General features: G+C 45.4%; 1 protein-coding gene across 1 annotated transcript in view; it reads right to left on the bottom strand.

The window, feature by feature from the left end:
• The window catches only part of REL (REL proto-oncogene, NF-kB subunit), a 32,545-nt gene that overhangs the window by 11,693 nt on the left and 2,998 nt on the right, over positions 1 to 17,854 (bottom strand). The window contains exons 2-4 of the mRNA XM_037405047.1: positions 15,597 to 15,739; positions 12,124 to 12,272; positions 7,711 to 7,802 (exon numbers count right to left, since the gene is read on the bottom strand). Coding sequence (XP_037260944.1) covers positions 7,711 to 7,802; positions 12,124 to 12,272; positions 15,597 to 15,739 — 384 coding nt within the window. The remainder of the gene's footprint in view (positions 1 to 7,710; positions 7,803 to 12,123; positions 12,273 to 15,596; positions 15,740 to 17,854) is intronic.

The raw sequence follows: 17,854 nt of genomic DNA, 5'->3' as shown, positions 1-17,854 counted from the left end.
GAATAAAAGGAAGAGGTACTCTGGGTTTGGCAGGAGTCCAGCTTCCTCTTCTGACTGCTTCTCGCTGTGTGGTACTACACCTTACCGTCTCCCTAGGAGTCCAACCAACAATCTCTGCTTGTCCCTGTGATGGCCCAATCTAATAAACTAGCCTTGCCCTGGCAGAAATTCATTGTCCATAGTTATCTGTGCAAACAGGAGTAGATGAAGGAATGCTAGTAAGTGGAGCTCCTTTACAAGGAGGAGAGCTTTCAAAAGTAACACTTAGCAACTCAAAGCACAAAAAAACCCCAACTATTTTCAAGAAGAATTAAAATTCTAAGGTAAATATGGGGCATGATGCCAAAAGCCCCATAAAAACACCACGGGCACAATGGTAAAAGAAAACTAACCAAGACTCTGGCACCAGGATTTTAAAAGCGGTACCTAGAGCTGGACCTGGGGGGTATCAGCTGTTTGCCCTGAAAGGGGCTACGGGGACTAGCAAATCCTTTCTTTGTAAATCCGTGTAGAACTCTTCTGAAAGAAACACCAATGCTCCAACTGAAAAAAAAGAATGACCTTTGAAATAATTCTCTAATCCATTATCCGTTAACATGGGAAGAGACCGACACTGTCCCAGTGTGGGCAGAGAAACACACCCCCCCAAGCTACACTGTGAACTCCTTCCATCCCCAGCAGCTCACACCACGCAGGCACTGGGCTCGGCTCCGTCTCAGATGTTTCTGTCACTGAAGCCCAGAGATGCCCTGCTGGGTTTCTGCCAAATCAGAGAACTTCTGGGATTTTCTTCTGTAACACAAAACTGGGGACTTCCTGGGTCCAGCCCACCAACGTGCAATTCCAACTCGGCACAAAGTTCAAGATGCAGATAATATCAAGCCTCCTCTTTGTTCCTATTTATTTATTTCTCATGTTTTTTACTATTTTAACAGTCTTCAACAGCCAGAAAGGCCAATAAAATACCATTCATCTGTCAAATTTTACTGGGGGATTAAGGGCTCTGAAGTTTACTCATAAGGTGATGCTACAGGGAAAGTGAAAGTTTATTCTGAACACTGAAGAGAAATGATGAAGTGTTTGTATTTTTTCACTGATAACACGATACCCGATTAAATCGCAGATTCCTCACGTACAGCCCTCCACCCAGCTTCTAGACCGATGATGTCAGAAACTTCTGGAGTGGGTGGAGTTGGAGGTACTTTAGCATCTAAACTTAACCTGCACGGAAACTTCCAGGGCAAATGATGTGGTGTGACACATTCAGAGAGGACTCTGCTGAAAACACCAGCTTCCCCTGCAAAGGGACATCTTGTGACCTTCCCTCCTCAGCCAGGGGCTGCGGGGGGAACGCTAGACCTCAAACAAAGAGAATGACCTCCCACAGACACTTCACCACTGAGACCGCTCAGGAACACACATCATTAATAATCACGATGAGCTGTATTCTGCCTTTTCTCTTACGCAGATGACGAGGTTTAATTTGGGGATAGGCTGGATGCTCAGTGTCATTTCAGCGATGACACAGAGCTGGCCTGCCTCGAGCGTTTTGCTCCTGGAGCACAAAGATCCCCCCCTTAGCCCCGGCACGACTGGGGGGTCTAACTCTGTCTGCGCCAGAGGTCTTTCTGTGAAAGGCTGGCTCTGCCCGCCCTTCCGTGGCCAGCACTGCTCTTACACTGGGCCTGGCGCTCACGTGGTGAATCAGACCAAGGAACTGGCCTGGCTCACCACTAACCTGCCAGAAGAAAAGAGGAAACGGCTTGTTTTCAGGCAGCCTGTTCCCACGACCGCTAGCCCTGGTGCACGGGGCAGGGTGGAAGCAGGCACACGCAGAGCGAGGGGGGGCTGCCCCTTCCAGCGCTGCTCCCCATTTAGGCCAGGATCAACCAGGCAGGGAAACGGGGTCCGAGCCAAAGGTTCCTCCCTGTGTAGCGCCTGGGAGGTGCATTTTGCATCCCGTTTATGCCCCCCCAGCCCATGGCCTCGCCGCAGCGGTGGCTGCGTGGCCGCAGGGCAGCTAGCCTTAGGAAGGACCTGCAGCACGTACTAAACTGCCCAGGCGTTTGAGCGGTGACTGCTGCCACCGAACGCCACGCAGCCAGAAAGGACCTGGCCAGCTAGTTCAACGCTACAGCAGCGGTTCCTAAGTGAACTACAAATCGTACAGGTACAAAGGAAGGAGCAGATGCGCTGCTATGCTATTTGTCCCTTGCTGTCAAAAGCAGAATATTGTGCTCGCTCTGTAGCTGGGCTCCAGCACCTGGACACAGTGCTGGATGACAGGCCAGGCTGTTCAGCTACACATCCAGAGGCAAAAATACCATCTACTAGCACCTGCTGAGAGGTAGAAGCTGGGAACAAGGGGAAGGAAAGGACCATGGCAGCATATGTTTCTTCTGCCAATACACCCATGCCTGCTTTATACCTCTGTGATCCACAAAGAGGTAAGTTCCAACCAATTCTGCAGAAGAAAGAAACATTTGCACATACCTATACACAGAACATGCATCAGTGACTATCAATAATTTTTAAAAAAAGCATTCTGAGGGCTGATTAATGCAAAAGACTGTAAAACTCTGATGCTAACTTCCAGTGACCGAATGCCTAAACTACCATGGTTGTGTTTCCCTGCTTTACCAAGAAAAGAAACGCAGGGAAGATGAACGGCCTAGCCTCATACAAAAGCCAAGGGAAGAACTGCGAATACAAATTCAAACTTTTGAAACTCAGTCCTTTTTTTGTCTAGGCAATGTTACTCTTGAATCTGGGTTCTTTTCCCAAGTTCAGTCTGAAAAATGTAAAATCGGAACAGATTTAAGCAGATCTATCCATCAGCCTCTGCACATTTCTAGCGCGTTTTTAGCAGTTTGTTTACAGTACAGGAAAGAAAAAAGCGCAGCATTTTTCGCATCTCTACTTGGCAACGTTCCTTTTCATTTTTATTTGAAAAGGGGCTGTCCTTTAGGTTAACATTCACATTTCAGCATAAACAGCAAGAAGCATTTGCATGAGGTACAAAAGAGGCTTTCCAAAAGTAAAACTAACATCACCTTACAATCAGGACATTTAGCTTTCCACACATGGATTTGCTCTGTGCTTCTCAAAAAGCTGGCAGCTCTCACTTTTTTCAATCTCTCACAAGATTTTAGCTGGGGGTGCTGCTGTTACACATTTGTTTTAATTTAAGGACAGAAGTGCAACATCCCATGCACTCATTACAGGGATGCTTTCCACTTCAAGCTATTCCCAGCTCCCAAATTCTTGCTAAGAGTCTTCACTGGGTTCATAATATTTTGTTTATTTGCTCACATAATCACGGCCCACCAAGCCCCCCAACAATGCAGGGGCTGTCCTGCGGCGAGCGGCCGGAGAGAGGGATCCCGGTGACCGCGGCTGGCGTGGGTGAGTGGCGTCAGAGGGGGGGGTGGGGGGGTGGTCTCAGGAGCGCAGCCGTGCCAGGGCCAGCACGGGAAGCTGTGGGGAGGGTGACCGCGCGTGGGCAGGAAGCGAGTGTGACTGGTGTGGGGACGAGCCCGGGCGCAGCGCGGGGGCGTGCAGGGGTGGCGTGGAGACTGTGACGAGTGCGAAGCCGACGCGGGGTCAGCTGCTCGCGGGCGGAAAGGGGAAACGGCAAAGGAAAGACTGCGGAGGCAAACGGAGCAGAATTAGTTGTGGGGTACAGGGGCGAGCCTGCAAGTGAATTAAATGCTTATTAGCAAGAGCAATTACAAAGGAACAGGAACCTGAAGCGTATGTCAAGCTCCAGGGGAAGCCTATTCGTGCCCTCTCTTCTAACTGCCTGAAATCTGGCCATCCTCCAGGGCTCTCACTCCAAGACAAGCCTAGGGTTTTCATGCTGCCATCCATTCACCTAGAAAAAGCTTAGTCCTCTGGAATACCATACCAAGTACGGTTTCCCCCTAAATTTAAAGAACACATTTAGGGCTTTTCCTCATCGATAATTAACTTGAGTTGTTATTAACTCAATTGTTGTCTCTATGTCAAGTCACACCCACCCACAAAAAGCTCTTAACTGAAGACTGGCTCTTCTTTTAATTTGAGTTGGCTGTACATCAGACAGTACATGGGAAGACAAGGATATGGCACAACTCAACAGCTACTAAAAGAAAACAAACACCCTAGAAAGCAGACATGGACCAGCTCCGCTGGAGGAGTAACTCCGCTCCTTCGATGCTGCGCTATTTATATCATCATCGTGCCAAGGAGTCCTAGTTACAACCACCGCACACCACTTCCCTGGCACGCTCAGGGATGAGACAAGAGAGATTTCTAGAATCATTTAGCTTATTAATGGACAAAAATATATGGGATGCACCTCATGAACGCAACGGATTACAAACATATCCAGGGATGGTGTGGGAACAGCAATTCTCTCTCAAACAAGGCTAACCCAAGAGGAGCGACCCAAGCGCAAGGCATCTGTCTGCATCCTAGCGAACGCACACGATCCGTACAGCCTGTACTGAACTTGGCAAAGGATAAACATTGCCAGCTAATAGTGGGGAATTCTCGGTGAAACAGCCTTACAGGTACGCTTGCAGCATGACTCATGCAGACAGCTCCAACCAGGCACACGGCATGGCCTGCAAACACCGACTCCTGATCATCCAGGCGTTCAGAGGCAGACATCAGTTGCTTCAACAGGATAGGCAAGAGTGTTGGAGAAAACAATCTTCAAACCCACACACCTCAACCAAGCAACTTCCTACTGCTGCCAATTATGACCCTTATTCGGTACGTGTCTGTATTGTACACTGGAAGACACGGCGGAGGGATGACAGCCCCAGAGAATCTGCGTTAAGGGCTCGCTCTCCCTTTGCCATCCCAGTTGCCTGTGGTACCTGTGCTTCCCTGGAAGACGATGGCCCCTTTACACAAGGAACTTTGGAACATGACTTCACGGCCCCACGCCTTGCTGCTACTTCATCCCTTACTGCCAAGTAACACATACGCTGGCAGGCTGGAGGCGTTTTGCATCTGTTCATAGGGTCAATACTGAACCTCTGCCCTGAAAGGAGACTCGGGACAGGGACTATCTGACTGTTCCAGATGAAGGTGGGAAAGAAAAAGTAAAACCAACCATCACACAAACACCCTGAAGGCTAGTTTTCAGCTCCATGAGATTTCTTTTATGATAGTGTTACTCATTTCTTGTGTGACCAACTCGCGACCTGCTTACAGGATGCACTTAACTCCGAAATGTCTCCAAATAAAACAGCCAGATGCCTTTCTGAAGGCACATAAATCAAGCACAATGCAGGACTGGTACGACACAGCCTGTGCAATCCTGGAGAACGTAATGATACTCTTCTGACCTTAAAAAACAAACTGAATCCATACAAAAAACTCCCAATCTTATCAAGCAGCGAACATTACGGTGACTGCTGCTAATGCAACCCTCTTTTGATCAACCAAGTACACCTGTAAAAATATTTCTGTCACCCAATCCCGTTTTATTAGACCTTGGTCCTACGCTTTTCTGGGCTCTGCCTAGCGTGGGACTGCCCTGGAGCAGCTGGAGGCCATTCTGAAGCAGCTCTGCTTTGTGCTGACATGCTACCAAGTGCCGAAAGGCAATTACGCAGGCTGGGGATTGCCAGCGGCCCCTTCTCGGCACAGCCCCTGCCCAGAGCGGGGTGCTGCCCTGTGTGTCACCCACGCCAGGCTCTCCCCTGCTGCCAGGGCAGGGCTGTCATCTCCTCCGCTGCTGGACTGGTGGAAAGCAGCCCAGGATCTGCCCTGATGCTCCAAGCACAACCTGCCGTAATTGCCCAAAAACGGGTAGTGAATTTGGAGTTACGTGCCAACCATTGTAAAAATCTGCTGCCAAATTATTTTAGTTAAACACTGCTTCACTACTACACCCAGCAGTGCTAGGAACAGAGCTAACTATGTGGCCTCTTAAAGTTTCTTTGGCAAAACCCATGCACAAACAGGGATTTTATCACATTCCTTTACTGCACAACATCAAGAGAAAATGTCAACGTGTTCTTTATTTATGGAGTAAAAGAAAGCCAAGAGGGCTGAACAGAAAAATTCCCCTTTTTATCTGAAATCCAGGTAGAGCTGGCTGAGGCAAGGTAACAATTCAAACACTTCAACTGTTTAAATTGTTGTGATGGGCTAAATTTGTGTAAAAACAGATGCCATTGTGCGCATCCATTACCAGAACAACTGCTGAGATGGACCATTAAGACCATCAGCCTGACTCCAAATGGCTGTTCTAAAATTAAGAAAAGTATCTAAACCTTTCTCACCCTGTAATAAGCTCAACATGCTTCTTTTTGTCCCAATTCAGGGACACGTGTTTTGAAGCCAGCCAGAAATCCAGCTCTAGACTCTCCAAGAAGGGTCTTACCTGAATTTAGCAAGACCTCTGTGGGTATTAAAAAAAGTATTTGGAAAATCTCCAAGCTCTTGCTAGACTTAAGCAAATACATGACTGCATTCATAATGCTTAGCTAATAGTTCAGGGGTGTTTATGCCTTTCATCTAATTCCCCCCAGCTGCGCCTGCATGATGGAAGTGCTGGTCCGGCTCCAGTCGGCCCTACAATTTGCTGCATGCTCCCCACCTGTGCTGTGCATTGAACTGTGCAATTATGTGGCTGGGAGATTAATTGGTTTAGCAAGTTGATCTGAAGGGGGGGGGGTGGTGTTGGGTTGGGGGTGTTTTTTGTCTGATCAGGAATTTTTTTGGTTGGTGGGTTTGGGTTGGTTGGTTTTTTGGGATTTTTTTTGTTGTTTTTGTTTTTGGGTTTTTTTGTGGGTTGGTTTTTTTTTTTTTTTGGAAAGTTGGGTTTCCATTGGTACAACTTGCTGAGTCCATTCACCACGTAGCCAGGCAGCCTCTGCACCCGGTGCGAGGGAAGTAGTCTGAGCGCACGACTGGGGATGGAGGGCAGAGCAGGATGGCTGCGAGCAGCCCACGGATCAGCTGTTGTACAACACCACAGCCCACGGGCAGGCCCGCACAGGCGCGGTTCTGTGTGTAGCAGCACAACCTGCCTCAGACCCGCACTGCTGCAGGCTTCCCATGTGCCTGCACCCACTCCCGGGCTACAAAATCAAGTCGGGGGGCAGCTCCCCAAACTGCCTGGCTGGGGTCACAGACACCAGTATCACAAGAGGAGATGGGACGGTGGCAAGCTAGATTTGTTATCTGTTTAAGTTGTGGCAGAGTTATGCCAATTCAGTCTTTCACGCTCATAGCTGCCAAAACTAGGGAATCCAATTCCTGAGATACTTGTGGAAGTTTCTGGGGAAGGTTTCTGCCACTATCCCATCGCTTCTGTCCAGAAAGCTTCCCCGGAAACTTCCCTGGAAGCAGCAATTCACATTGCTGCTGGAGATTAAAAAAAAAAAAAAAAAAAAAAAGGGGGCAACTATCCAAATAGATTCATGTGATGACAGTGAGGAAAGACTAGGAGGGAAACAGAACAGAAAGACAGTTTCCTAAAAAAAAAAAAAAAAAAAAAAAAAGGGGGCAACTATCCAAATAGATTCATGTGATGACAGTGAGGAAAGACTAGGAGGGAAACAGAACAGAAAGACAGTTTCCAAAAAAAAAAAAAAAAAATCGGGGCGGGGGGGGGGGGGAGGGGGGGAGTCTATCACAAAAGCAAAGGCAGGACAAAGCGCAACCCCACCACCACCCTGCAAAGTGAGCCAGCTAATTTCTACTCACCATTGAAAGGGTTAATCTTCTTTGAGATTCGTGAAGAAATTGATTCCTTCAAGTCTTTCTTCTTCACACACTGAATGCCCAAATTCTGAAAACTGAAGCACATGTGGCAGCATTTCAGCAACTAATAAAAATCTTAAGTGTAGAATATTAAATAAATTATTTGACCTTGACTAGTGTGATAACATACTGTGTGAGGAAAAAAAAAGCAGCTTGTTTTGATAAGGATGTAAAAACTGAAAAGGAGAGATGCTGCTTTTTCCAAAATAAGAGCGGAAACAGAAGTGAAAAATACCAAAATAATATTCTAAAGAATTTATATTCTTTATTAAGAATATGTATTTTTATATTAAAAACTGTTATTCTGCAGTAAACCTACAGAGATGAAAAATTAAATAATCTTGGGTGATCTGAAGTGACAATTATTTTTGTTATCAATAAACTTGCTGATTTGTATCTGTTAAGGATTTGCTTTCCTGCTTTTATCAGGGAGTGTAAGTTTCAAACATCATTGTAAAGGTTCTTTGAAACTAGTCAAAACAGGTTTTTAGATCTCACATAGTTAGGAAGAGTTCTGAAGAGCTGCAGCTCCTCTTTATTTGCATAAAAGTGCAGGTCACCCTGATGCAGGAGGTGGGGGGAGTCCCAGGCGAGCTGACTCCTTCCCACATGGAAAAACCATGACATCATCAAAGCTGAGTGGATGTAAAGCAGGAAGTAAAAAAATAAAAAAAATAAATAAAAACCCCCACATTTCATGATGTTACAATAAGCTCAGAAGATAGGTCATGCCAGCAGGCATCTTTCTCCAGAAGTACCAGCTATTTCCCTTCCTTTGAAACACCACAGATATTCTGGGCTTTGGCTATGCAGAAAAAAACACCTCCATGCACCCAAAGTCCTGCCAACTCCCTTGAGAGCTGCTCCGCGTTTCCCTGCTCTGAACAACTATCCTAGCAGGATGTTAAGTTTAATTTCCTTGAATTCCCTTGCCTGCGCCCCACATGCTCTCTTCAGAGGTTCCCAGATCCCCTGCAGTCAGGCTCCACTTCCCGAACCTTTATTCGTGAGAGGAACGCGCAAGCTTCCTTTAGAAACTGAACATGATACAGCGACCTAGAGGAAAGTAAAACGCAGCAGCATCTCACAATTCACTAAAGCACTTCGGCTTCGTGTTGTGGCTACTGGCATGCCAGATTTGTACGGCACCTCCGCAACCAATCCTATTTCTACCTTCTCGGGGAGGCAGTACTTTTTTTTTTTTTTAGGGCTTGATCACAGCACATATTATTTTTTCCCCCAGAACACCCACTCTATTCCACAGGCTCAGTGTGAAGCATGCTTCAAAGCCCATGACCCAGCCCTGTCCTGCGTTCCATCCCCAACCCACTGCAGGTCACCGGTACGCAGCAGGCGCACATGGAGTGACAGCACTGCCCATCCTGGGGCCGGACAGCCGCTGCCGCACACCCTTCAGCCACGGGGAACGAAGCCTCTTGGGGACAGAAACCAGGCATTCGAACAGCCTGTAATTCTCAGGTTATAAATGTTTTCTAAAACACACGCTCACAGCGAAAGTGTCTATTTAACTGTCACTGAACAGAGGGTCAGACCAGAGGAGGAACCGTCGAGAACCTCCGCAGGGCTGCGGGGTTTCACACCAGCGCTGGCTGACAGGAAGCAAGCACGATAACGAGAAGGGAGAGGGAGAAGTAGGAAGAGAGAGGAAAAAAAAAAAAGAAAACATTTTAAAAAAACCTATGATACCATCCACATCAAGAGATAGCAAGCTAGGAAGTAAGAATCTGAGTATACAGGCAGTCACACAAGCTCCAACGTTCATACTTTCACCTTGACGTTGTGGCCAGGGAGGGCTCTGATCAAGTTTAGGCAGCAGGACAAAGATCACCACAGCACAAGCAGAACAACACACTTTGTTCAACCAGAACTACATGGAGAACTTCAAACAAGCAGAAAGCAGAGTCATTACTCAGACCAGCCCAAAAGCTGGGATTAATAATCCCACTTCTGCAGGGAAAAAAAATAGAATTATATTGTTGCTCCAATTTGGGATGCTCAGCAAGACTAAACAGCTGGAACCACTACCAAGAGAGGACATCTCCTGCTCACTAGTATTGTATGAGGCTTTTCTCCAACATGGACTCGAAGAGAAGAATGCAAAGACTGAGTCACCAGCCACAAAAAGGAAAATGACTTTAAACATCCAGATCCAATTATGGATCATACTGTTCTTTCATCTTAAAGCAACCAATGATTTGTTAAAAATATGAGTGCACCGATGCTGGAAACATTTCAAAGAGAATGTTTTGAGCCTCCTCCCATCAGGATCTCCAGTGCCAAGCTCAATTGAAGCTTGCAGTTTCACATTATCAGTAAACTGAAAGTAGCCCACTTATTATTTTGTAAGAAACCGAGAGGCTTACAACCTACCGATACTGAGAAGAATTCATGGATATAGCAAACAATCATGAGTGCCTCTGAGTGAAACAGAGACACAGCATTATGTCAAAGAACAGGACTTGATGCACACATACAACAGAGATGAAATCAAACTTTGCAAATAAGTATTTGCAAAGCATCCCAGCGCTTTTTGGCATTACAGCCTGCACATCCGTTTGACAGGCGCACCTTGTGCTTACAGGCTTAACCTTGTGCAACAAAACACCAAGAGGAAAAGCAATCACCAGTGTCCTCCTGCATCCGGTGCATGTAACACATCACCAGAAAAGGTGTTAAGCAATCGGGCTTTCTGCTTCGGATCAGGAGGCGCAGAGCCGAGAGCGGGAAGTGGGATGGGCTCGAAGGGCCGGCATCCTTTGACCGTGGGTAAGGAACTGGAGAAGACAAAGGAGAAGCTGGTGAATGGACAGTCAGAGGAAGGTGCAAGGTTTCGGATATTTGCAACTGCCTTTTAGAGACCAGGTGAAGGGGAACTCTATTTGCAGGGAAGCTGATGAGGGAGAAATTAAAACAATCAAGACAGAAGGTAGAGTGCCCCCAGGGACAGCCCTACCTTTCTGGAGAGGTATGACAGTGGGGAAAATGTTATAGGAAATACTATATTTACTAATCCTTTTCTACCATTCTGCAGTTAGGACTGCATTGTAAACAGAGCTAAAACCAATAAACTAATAGAGTTCTTAGTGTCTGTAACAGCAAAAGGCAGTACAGTCAACACACTACGTGCCACCTGAATACACTGCAGCGCATTCATGATCACTCCAGCCTGGGCTGTACGTTGAAGCATTTCCTCTATTACAACTGTTTATTTCACCATCAGGCAATCATCATCTTCAAACAGACTGTCTTCAGTTCTCTCCTTTAATAGTCTCCTACTGACTAAACCCACATAAACGTGCAGTAATTTCACCAACGCGAACAGAATCACATCAGCCCCAGAACAGTGCGCAGGAGCTACTTATACACTGAAATATTTACAGCCACTTATACACTGAAATATTTACCTCCCAGCTCTGTTAGGTTTACCCCAAAGCAACAGACTACTTCCAAATTTACATCGCAAACTGAGAGCCACAAACAGCTTGTCTATTTTGACTTCTCCTCTCTGGCAATAATCCCTCTACGTTTGTTGCAGTTTACTCTGCAACAAAGACTTGGTAAACTTGCAGGAAATGCCAGCGAATACAACTGCGTTTTAGATATTCTTAACATGCCTCTGAAGAGCACCAAGAAACAAATCTTAAAACTCATAATCATGAGTTTTCCTTCCTGCATCCACCAGTAGATCCTTCCCCGGTGTGCTTGCTCTGCAGCGCTGGGCCTGAGCAGGATCGGTGGTTTTACTCAGAAGAACCCCAGCCCAAACAAAGAGCAACACCAGTGACACCGACCAACACGTTTCTAGATGTGTCACAACCACTACCTTCTAAATGATGTGATGCTCAGTCAGTACAAACTTTCTCTGCCAGTTTCCAGAAAGTCCAAATACCATTCCCCATGGGAGATGCAAACTTCCCTAATCACTGTGAAGTGCTAATTCTAATGTTGTCGTTACCCATTCTATTGGTTGACATTTTCACATGTAGGAGAGAGTCATGCTCCAGAGTGAGCAGAGTTAAGGAACCAGACCAAAAAAAAAAAAAAAAAAGCGCAAACAAGTGGGAGAAAGGAAAAGGAGACAGACAGTGGGAGAACAAAGAAAGGAAAGAAGAGGATGCCAGGAAAAGAACAGGACCAAAGGTGGATATGTGAAGTATTTAAAAAGAAGGAAATACTTCAAAGAGAAGCTGTTCTCTCTGAGAGATGGATTAGTAAACTTAGGCAAAGACAGCATACTAACTACTCTTTTTTTAATTGCTAGTTAGAGTTTTAAAACGTAAGATTAGCAAATCACTTGCATAATTAATCGAACTCCCAAGCAACACCATTACTCACGACAGGACTCGCCGTTCTGGCCCAAACTCCGCTTCGTAGTAGCCGTCCCTGCAGTCTTTTCCCACCAGGTCATGAGGGTGTGGCTTGTAGGGTTCATTCTTCGTTACCAGCGTAGTTCTTATTTTGACTTTTCCAAAATAGTTCAGAATCTACCAAAAAACGTGAGGTAATTTCTAGATTTTAGATATCAGGGCTAGTAAAGTCCCTGTATGTAACAGAAAATAAGTTTCATGTTAAAATAGTCTATAGGAGAAACACCGCCCTATGATCTGAAAGGTCTTTTCCAACCTGAACAATTCTATGATCCTGCAAGAGCCAGGACCATTCAGAAGTTTTGTTCATTCCATTTCAGTTCTGTTCATTTGACACTAAAAAACCAACTCTTTGGCCAAATACTTGAAAAGTGAAAATTTTTTTCAGAGGCATCTCTCGGCTCTTTCAGAAAATAAAACCAACATACTTTGCCTGCTAGTTCTGCCAAAGCAGCTGGTTATTTGTAATGATAAAACGTTGCTGGTGCAAGAATTCGACATTCAACCCGTTCAGTTCTCTTCAACTACCCTACTGCAAGAATGGCTCTAAAGAATGTTTTTGCGTTTTTATTTTTGCTGGGTGGTTGGGGTTTTGGGGTTTTTTTTTCCCCTGGGGCTGGAGATCTATGGCTTCACCATGTTACCAGGGCTTTTTGCACGAGTCGAATTCATCCCTGTGCAAAAGGCCAGATGTAACACAGATGCTCAAACCTAAGAGTAAAACAGCTTGTAATACCCTAAGACCAACTGTAACAGGACATATTTCATTATTATAACTAGCCTTAGCATGAAAGATGCAAGATTCTACATTGGTGACCACATACAAATGCTTACTGAAGGAGAGGTCTAGCTCCAAAGATCTTAGGAAAAAAAAAATCCTAAAGCCTCAGGGATAAGGATGTTATCTAGGCATGGAACACCACTAAGTAGTGAAAGAGGATCTTAATAAACATAGCATGACACAATCCCCTGTGAAGTCTTTATTTCCCCCCCATTTTTTTCTTTTTAGTTAATTCTCAGATGAACATTCAGTCTTATATTCAAGCAGAGTGGCACCAAGTTCTCAAGCTCCAAGAGCCTTCACAGCAGTCGTCAGCCTAATTCAATACATGTTTCTCAGGTGCATAAAGTCTTCCCTTGTGCTGACGGCTACTGGTGAAGTCACCAAGGGTTGTGTGGGCGAGTGTAGAAGAAAAAAAAAAAAAGAAAAAACACAGTTTGGCCTAAATTGTTTGAAGCGTAACAACTTGAAAGCAAATGCAAGACTTGCTCAGGCACACGTTTGTGCAGAGGCGTGTTCTCCTCCTCCGCTTCCCCCGCCCTATAACTAACTGTTCCTCTCCTCCTCCTGCCATTTCTTTCCTCCTCCTGAGATGCCAAGGATCCACCATACATCCTTTTGAGCCAACACCTCTGACCTTTGACTTGACCTGTGCTCTTCCAGCTTCCACCAGCTGTTAGCTGCTTCTGTCTCCTGCTTGGCTTCTTTCTTGGCCTTCATACAAGCCACCGTTACTTTTTACCCTTAAAATAAAACTTCCACTCCTACTTCACCTTCTTCATCTATTACATCATTTCTCCCTCATTTCACACCCAGCCCCTTGAACTGGAAGCCCAATCTAGCCACTTGTGATTCTCCAGTTCCTCCTTGATGTTCTTCATCACAACCACAGTGCAAAATTTAATCTCTTCCTGGCCTCTCTGTTCTCATCCTCATTGATGTTTCCATCTCTAGAGGGGACTCCCCTAGCACCTAATCAGCACTCAGGCCTCCTACGGACTTCAGGGAGGCAGGAATTCACCTAGAAATCACCTGCTATCAGTAACAATCAGCTCTGTCATCAACAGTCACCTTTAAAAAGGCACAAACCTTGCCAGGATTGCACGGTCACCTGCCCACGTCCCACCTTCCCTTTGGGTTCTGGCTGGCCTTGGCCTTCATGTGCAGCAGAGCCCAGGCCAAGAGGAATCAGGGGCTTATAGCCGCCATTCAGCTTGTGCCCTGGCACAGCCTTAGGCAGAGTCTGTGAGAGCGTTTACTCTTGCCAGCAGCCTACGTAGTTCCTTGTTCAATCGGTAGAGTGCTGAAAAAAAGCAGAGTCTGGCAAGATCTCCATTTCCTGCATTCCTTACGCAAATCTGGCACTGTGATAGTCAAGGGGGGGACCTTCTTGCTTGCTTCTTCCCTTGGCCATTCTGGCTTCAGGGCTAGACCAGCTTCCACTGTTGCTTTATGCAGGAGCCACTCACCGCTGCTTAACACATGACTGCCAATACTACCTTTCCCAAGCTCTACCTCTTCTTAAAGAACTTTTACGCCTCGGGCTAAAACCTCTTATTTTTCAGATCTCACGTCCTGCATGCCTGTTCTTTCTCTGCTGTGATTCCAGAGACTCCAAGTTTGGCTTCACTTTTTTTTTTTATTCATACTGGCACACAGCACAAACAGATACACAGCTTCTGCTCCTGGGCACCATAACGTGCTTCAAGATGGCAAGTACTCTTAACTTCCATCTGTATTTGAGCTTTCTCTTCTAACCTCACCTCTGAAAGATTTTCTCCAAATTGCAAGAGATCAAGGAAACACCAGCGACTTCAACCTCAAATAGAAGACCAGAAATTCTTCTACCATTACCCTACCTGTCTAGGGTCCCTGACACATTCCTTTGTCCCACATATGAAAGCTACTGCTAAAGTGCTTCCACTCCACCTCTGCCATCTGCATCTTTGCCCCTGCTTTGATCGCAGCTGCCAGTGCCACCCCAAATCCCTTCATTCTGGGTTTCCCAGCCGATCCATAATGCAACCACCCAACTCTTCTTCATTGCAGGTGCTCTGACCACATAATTCCCCTTTCTCAGCTCGTTTTTAAATTCTGTATCCCCTTCTGACTTCACACACTTCATGGTAGTTTCTTTTGCAGAGCCTAATCGCCAAATCGCTGGCTGCAAGTCACTTTCTTACTTTGCTCACTCGTACAAAGTGCCTTCTTTCATGTTGCGCCCAGCAGCTTTTCAAAGCCTTTTCAAATTTTGTACGCAAACTCCTTCAAAGCTCTCCCAAAATTCATGCTGCAGTCCAAATAGCAAAACCAAACCCAAGTCACATAACTAAGAAACCAGAACAAATACGCACACAGAAAAAGCTAATAATGAATGGTTCCCAGGCAATGAGTAACTTCATCAAGTTCCCTCTCTACCAGTACTTTGTTAACTACCTCTACACCTTCTCCCCTTTTTTTGTAAATTTGAAACAAAATCTTTTAACGACTAGAAGCAAGGAACTCTTTTTCCACTCTGTTGCAACTACATTTGCATGCCAAGGAAAGAATAACAGAACATAAAATGAACAGCACTTTATTTACTGCACCAAGCCCAACACATTGCTGCAGCGCAACGTTAATGTGGGCAATGGTAATTCACAGATAAAAGCGCTATTTACCTGTATGGAAGGGAACGTCTTGTTGTTTTCAGTACTGCGTTCTCCCGGAATGCTGCCTGCCGATCTTCCCTCACATTTGTATCTGAAACGCATACCCCTTTGCCTGGGTTGTTCAAATATTTCAATGTAGGGCTCAGGGCCACCTTGAAAACAAAGCAAAACATTTCCAGTGTTAGGACACAGTAGAGCTTCAAAAGCAGCAGAAGATGTAAGAACTGGAATATCCAGAGTCTTAGACTGACACGACCATCATTCCACTCTGTTTACCTTCTCAGACAATCCACTCTTCATGTACACGCACACAGTGACAGTGCGGGGAGAGGGGAGAGAACAGATTTAAATGAAGCCTCCAGGTATCAATGCCACAGAAGTAATTAGCAAAGGATGCCCTCCCCTCCATCTCACCTACAACTTCGCTTCTGTTAGCCATCAGAGAATACGTGTCTGATGAAAGTAGCTTTTAAACAACAGAAAAATCACTGGTTTGAGAGAATGTTTAATATCTTTAATTATAATACACTATTACGAATTGCTGAGTACAGGTACCATCAAGTGCATGTTCTCTTCAATGCCCTCTGAAAGCGAAGATGTTTCCTCAGAATCAATTGATTTAGTCCCTACCATAGTGAAGCAGAAACTATGCAAATTACACAAAAACCCCACCCTACTGGGTTGAATACTACCACTGTGGGCTCAGAAAATACCTGATTGCTGGTACTGAATTCTATACATCTCGAGCTGCCCACCTCCCACAGGGCTTGCTTCTAGTTGCAGTATCTCCCCAGACAACGAAACCTCAGTAAAAGCTACCAGGCAGTTGTCAAAAAGAGGTCTTCTGGAAACACGACTGATAAACGAGAACAAGAGACAGCAGAACTCTTAATGGGGGGGGGGAGGTTTAGAAAGACATTAACTTGGCAAGAGCGTAAGTACTCTTCAAGCGGTATTTTATTGCCATGCAGTAACAAGCTGTTTAATATATCTCACCGAGAACATCAAACAGGATAGTCAATCAAACAGTGACAACAGTGGGATGGCATGTGAAAAACAAATAACACAGGGTAAGTAAATATTGTAAAAGTTGAATCATCATGGCGCTGCACGATCAGAAGAACGTAGCTTATGGAAATGTCTACTGAGCTCTCTGTCATCTTCATATAATAGCATCCTACTCAAGCAAGGCTGAGCATCACAAACAAACATGACAGGCAACGTCCTGTGGCATGGCACTGAAAAAAGTGCTTGGACTTCAACATAACAAGCAAAATAGTTATTAAATATATTGAAAGTGCTAAAAGGGTAAAAGATCCCCTACTTCCTTTTGCCCAAGGTCTACACAGCGTATGAGTCCATAGTGTATGAGTTTTGGCAAAGAGGTGCGGACTCCCATCTGAGCTCCATAATAAAAGCTTCTCTTTTGTTGCACCTACAGTCATTTAGGAATACCTGCCAACACAAAGCTTGAACTTTATGCCCGGGACTTGTTGATCGCAAAGTATTTCCAGTGCTGCAACAGTTCATGCTCAAAGACGGAAAAATATTACAACCTAGAAGATAATTAAAAGAGAAGGGATGGAAGGAACATCTCCAAGAAGTCACCCTGGTCTGACCTGAACGCACATTTTACTTATAACACACCTACAGACAACTGTGCAACGGCAGTACGTGAAAGCAGCTCTTACTCTGCAATTGTCTTCAACAGCACGTGCCTTTTGAACACCCAAATGCCTTTTAAAATGGCACAATGCATTTCAACTCCAGGCTGTATTTGGTGCCAAACACTCGAGAACTATGGTTTAGGACTCTCTATATTCCTTTCTAACAATTCATCAAGATACAATATCTAAACCAATCGCCTCCCATCAAGTAGATTTTAAATAGTTTTCTGAGAGCAGACAGCAAGCTGTGACATTAAACACACATTAGCCACTCACTACTCTAGGTTCGGTCACTTACAAGGTCGGTCCCTTTTCTAGACACTTCCCAGATCTTGCCTAACCCTCCTTCAGATAAGCTTTGCATTTTTTTCCTCTGAAAAATAAGCAAGTCCAGCAAAGCGGAGGCATCAATAACAAAAAAGCCAAGAAATGACTTAAAACTGGTTTCAAAGAGAGAGCCAAAGTCTGAGCCAAGCTCACACACCAGTGTACAGCTATTTTTCACACTTAAATCTACTTATGCTACTGTATTTCTCAGCACAGTCCAGTGGATCAGACAACAGAGGGCCTCTGCCAGCAGCGAGGAGCGACCGCTGCCTA

The sequence above is a fragment of the Falco rusticolus genome, chromosome 12 (genome assembly GCF_015220075.1).
Source record: "Falco rusticolus isolate bFalRus1 chromosome 12, bFalRus1.pri, whole genome shotgun sequence".
Lineage (NCBI taxonomy): Eukaryota > Metazoa > Chordata > Aves > Falconiformes > Falconidae > Falco > Falco rusticolus.
This window is presented reverse-complemented; position numbering and strand designations above follow the sequence as displayed.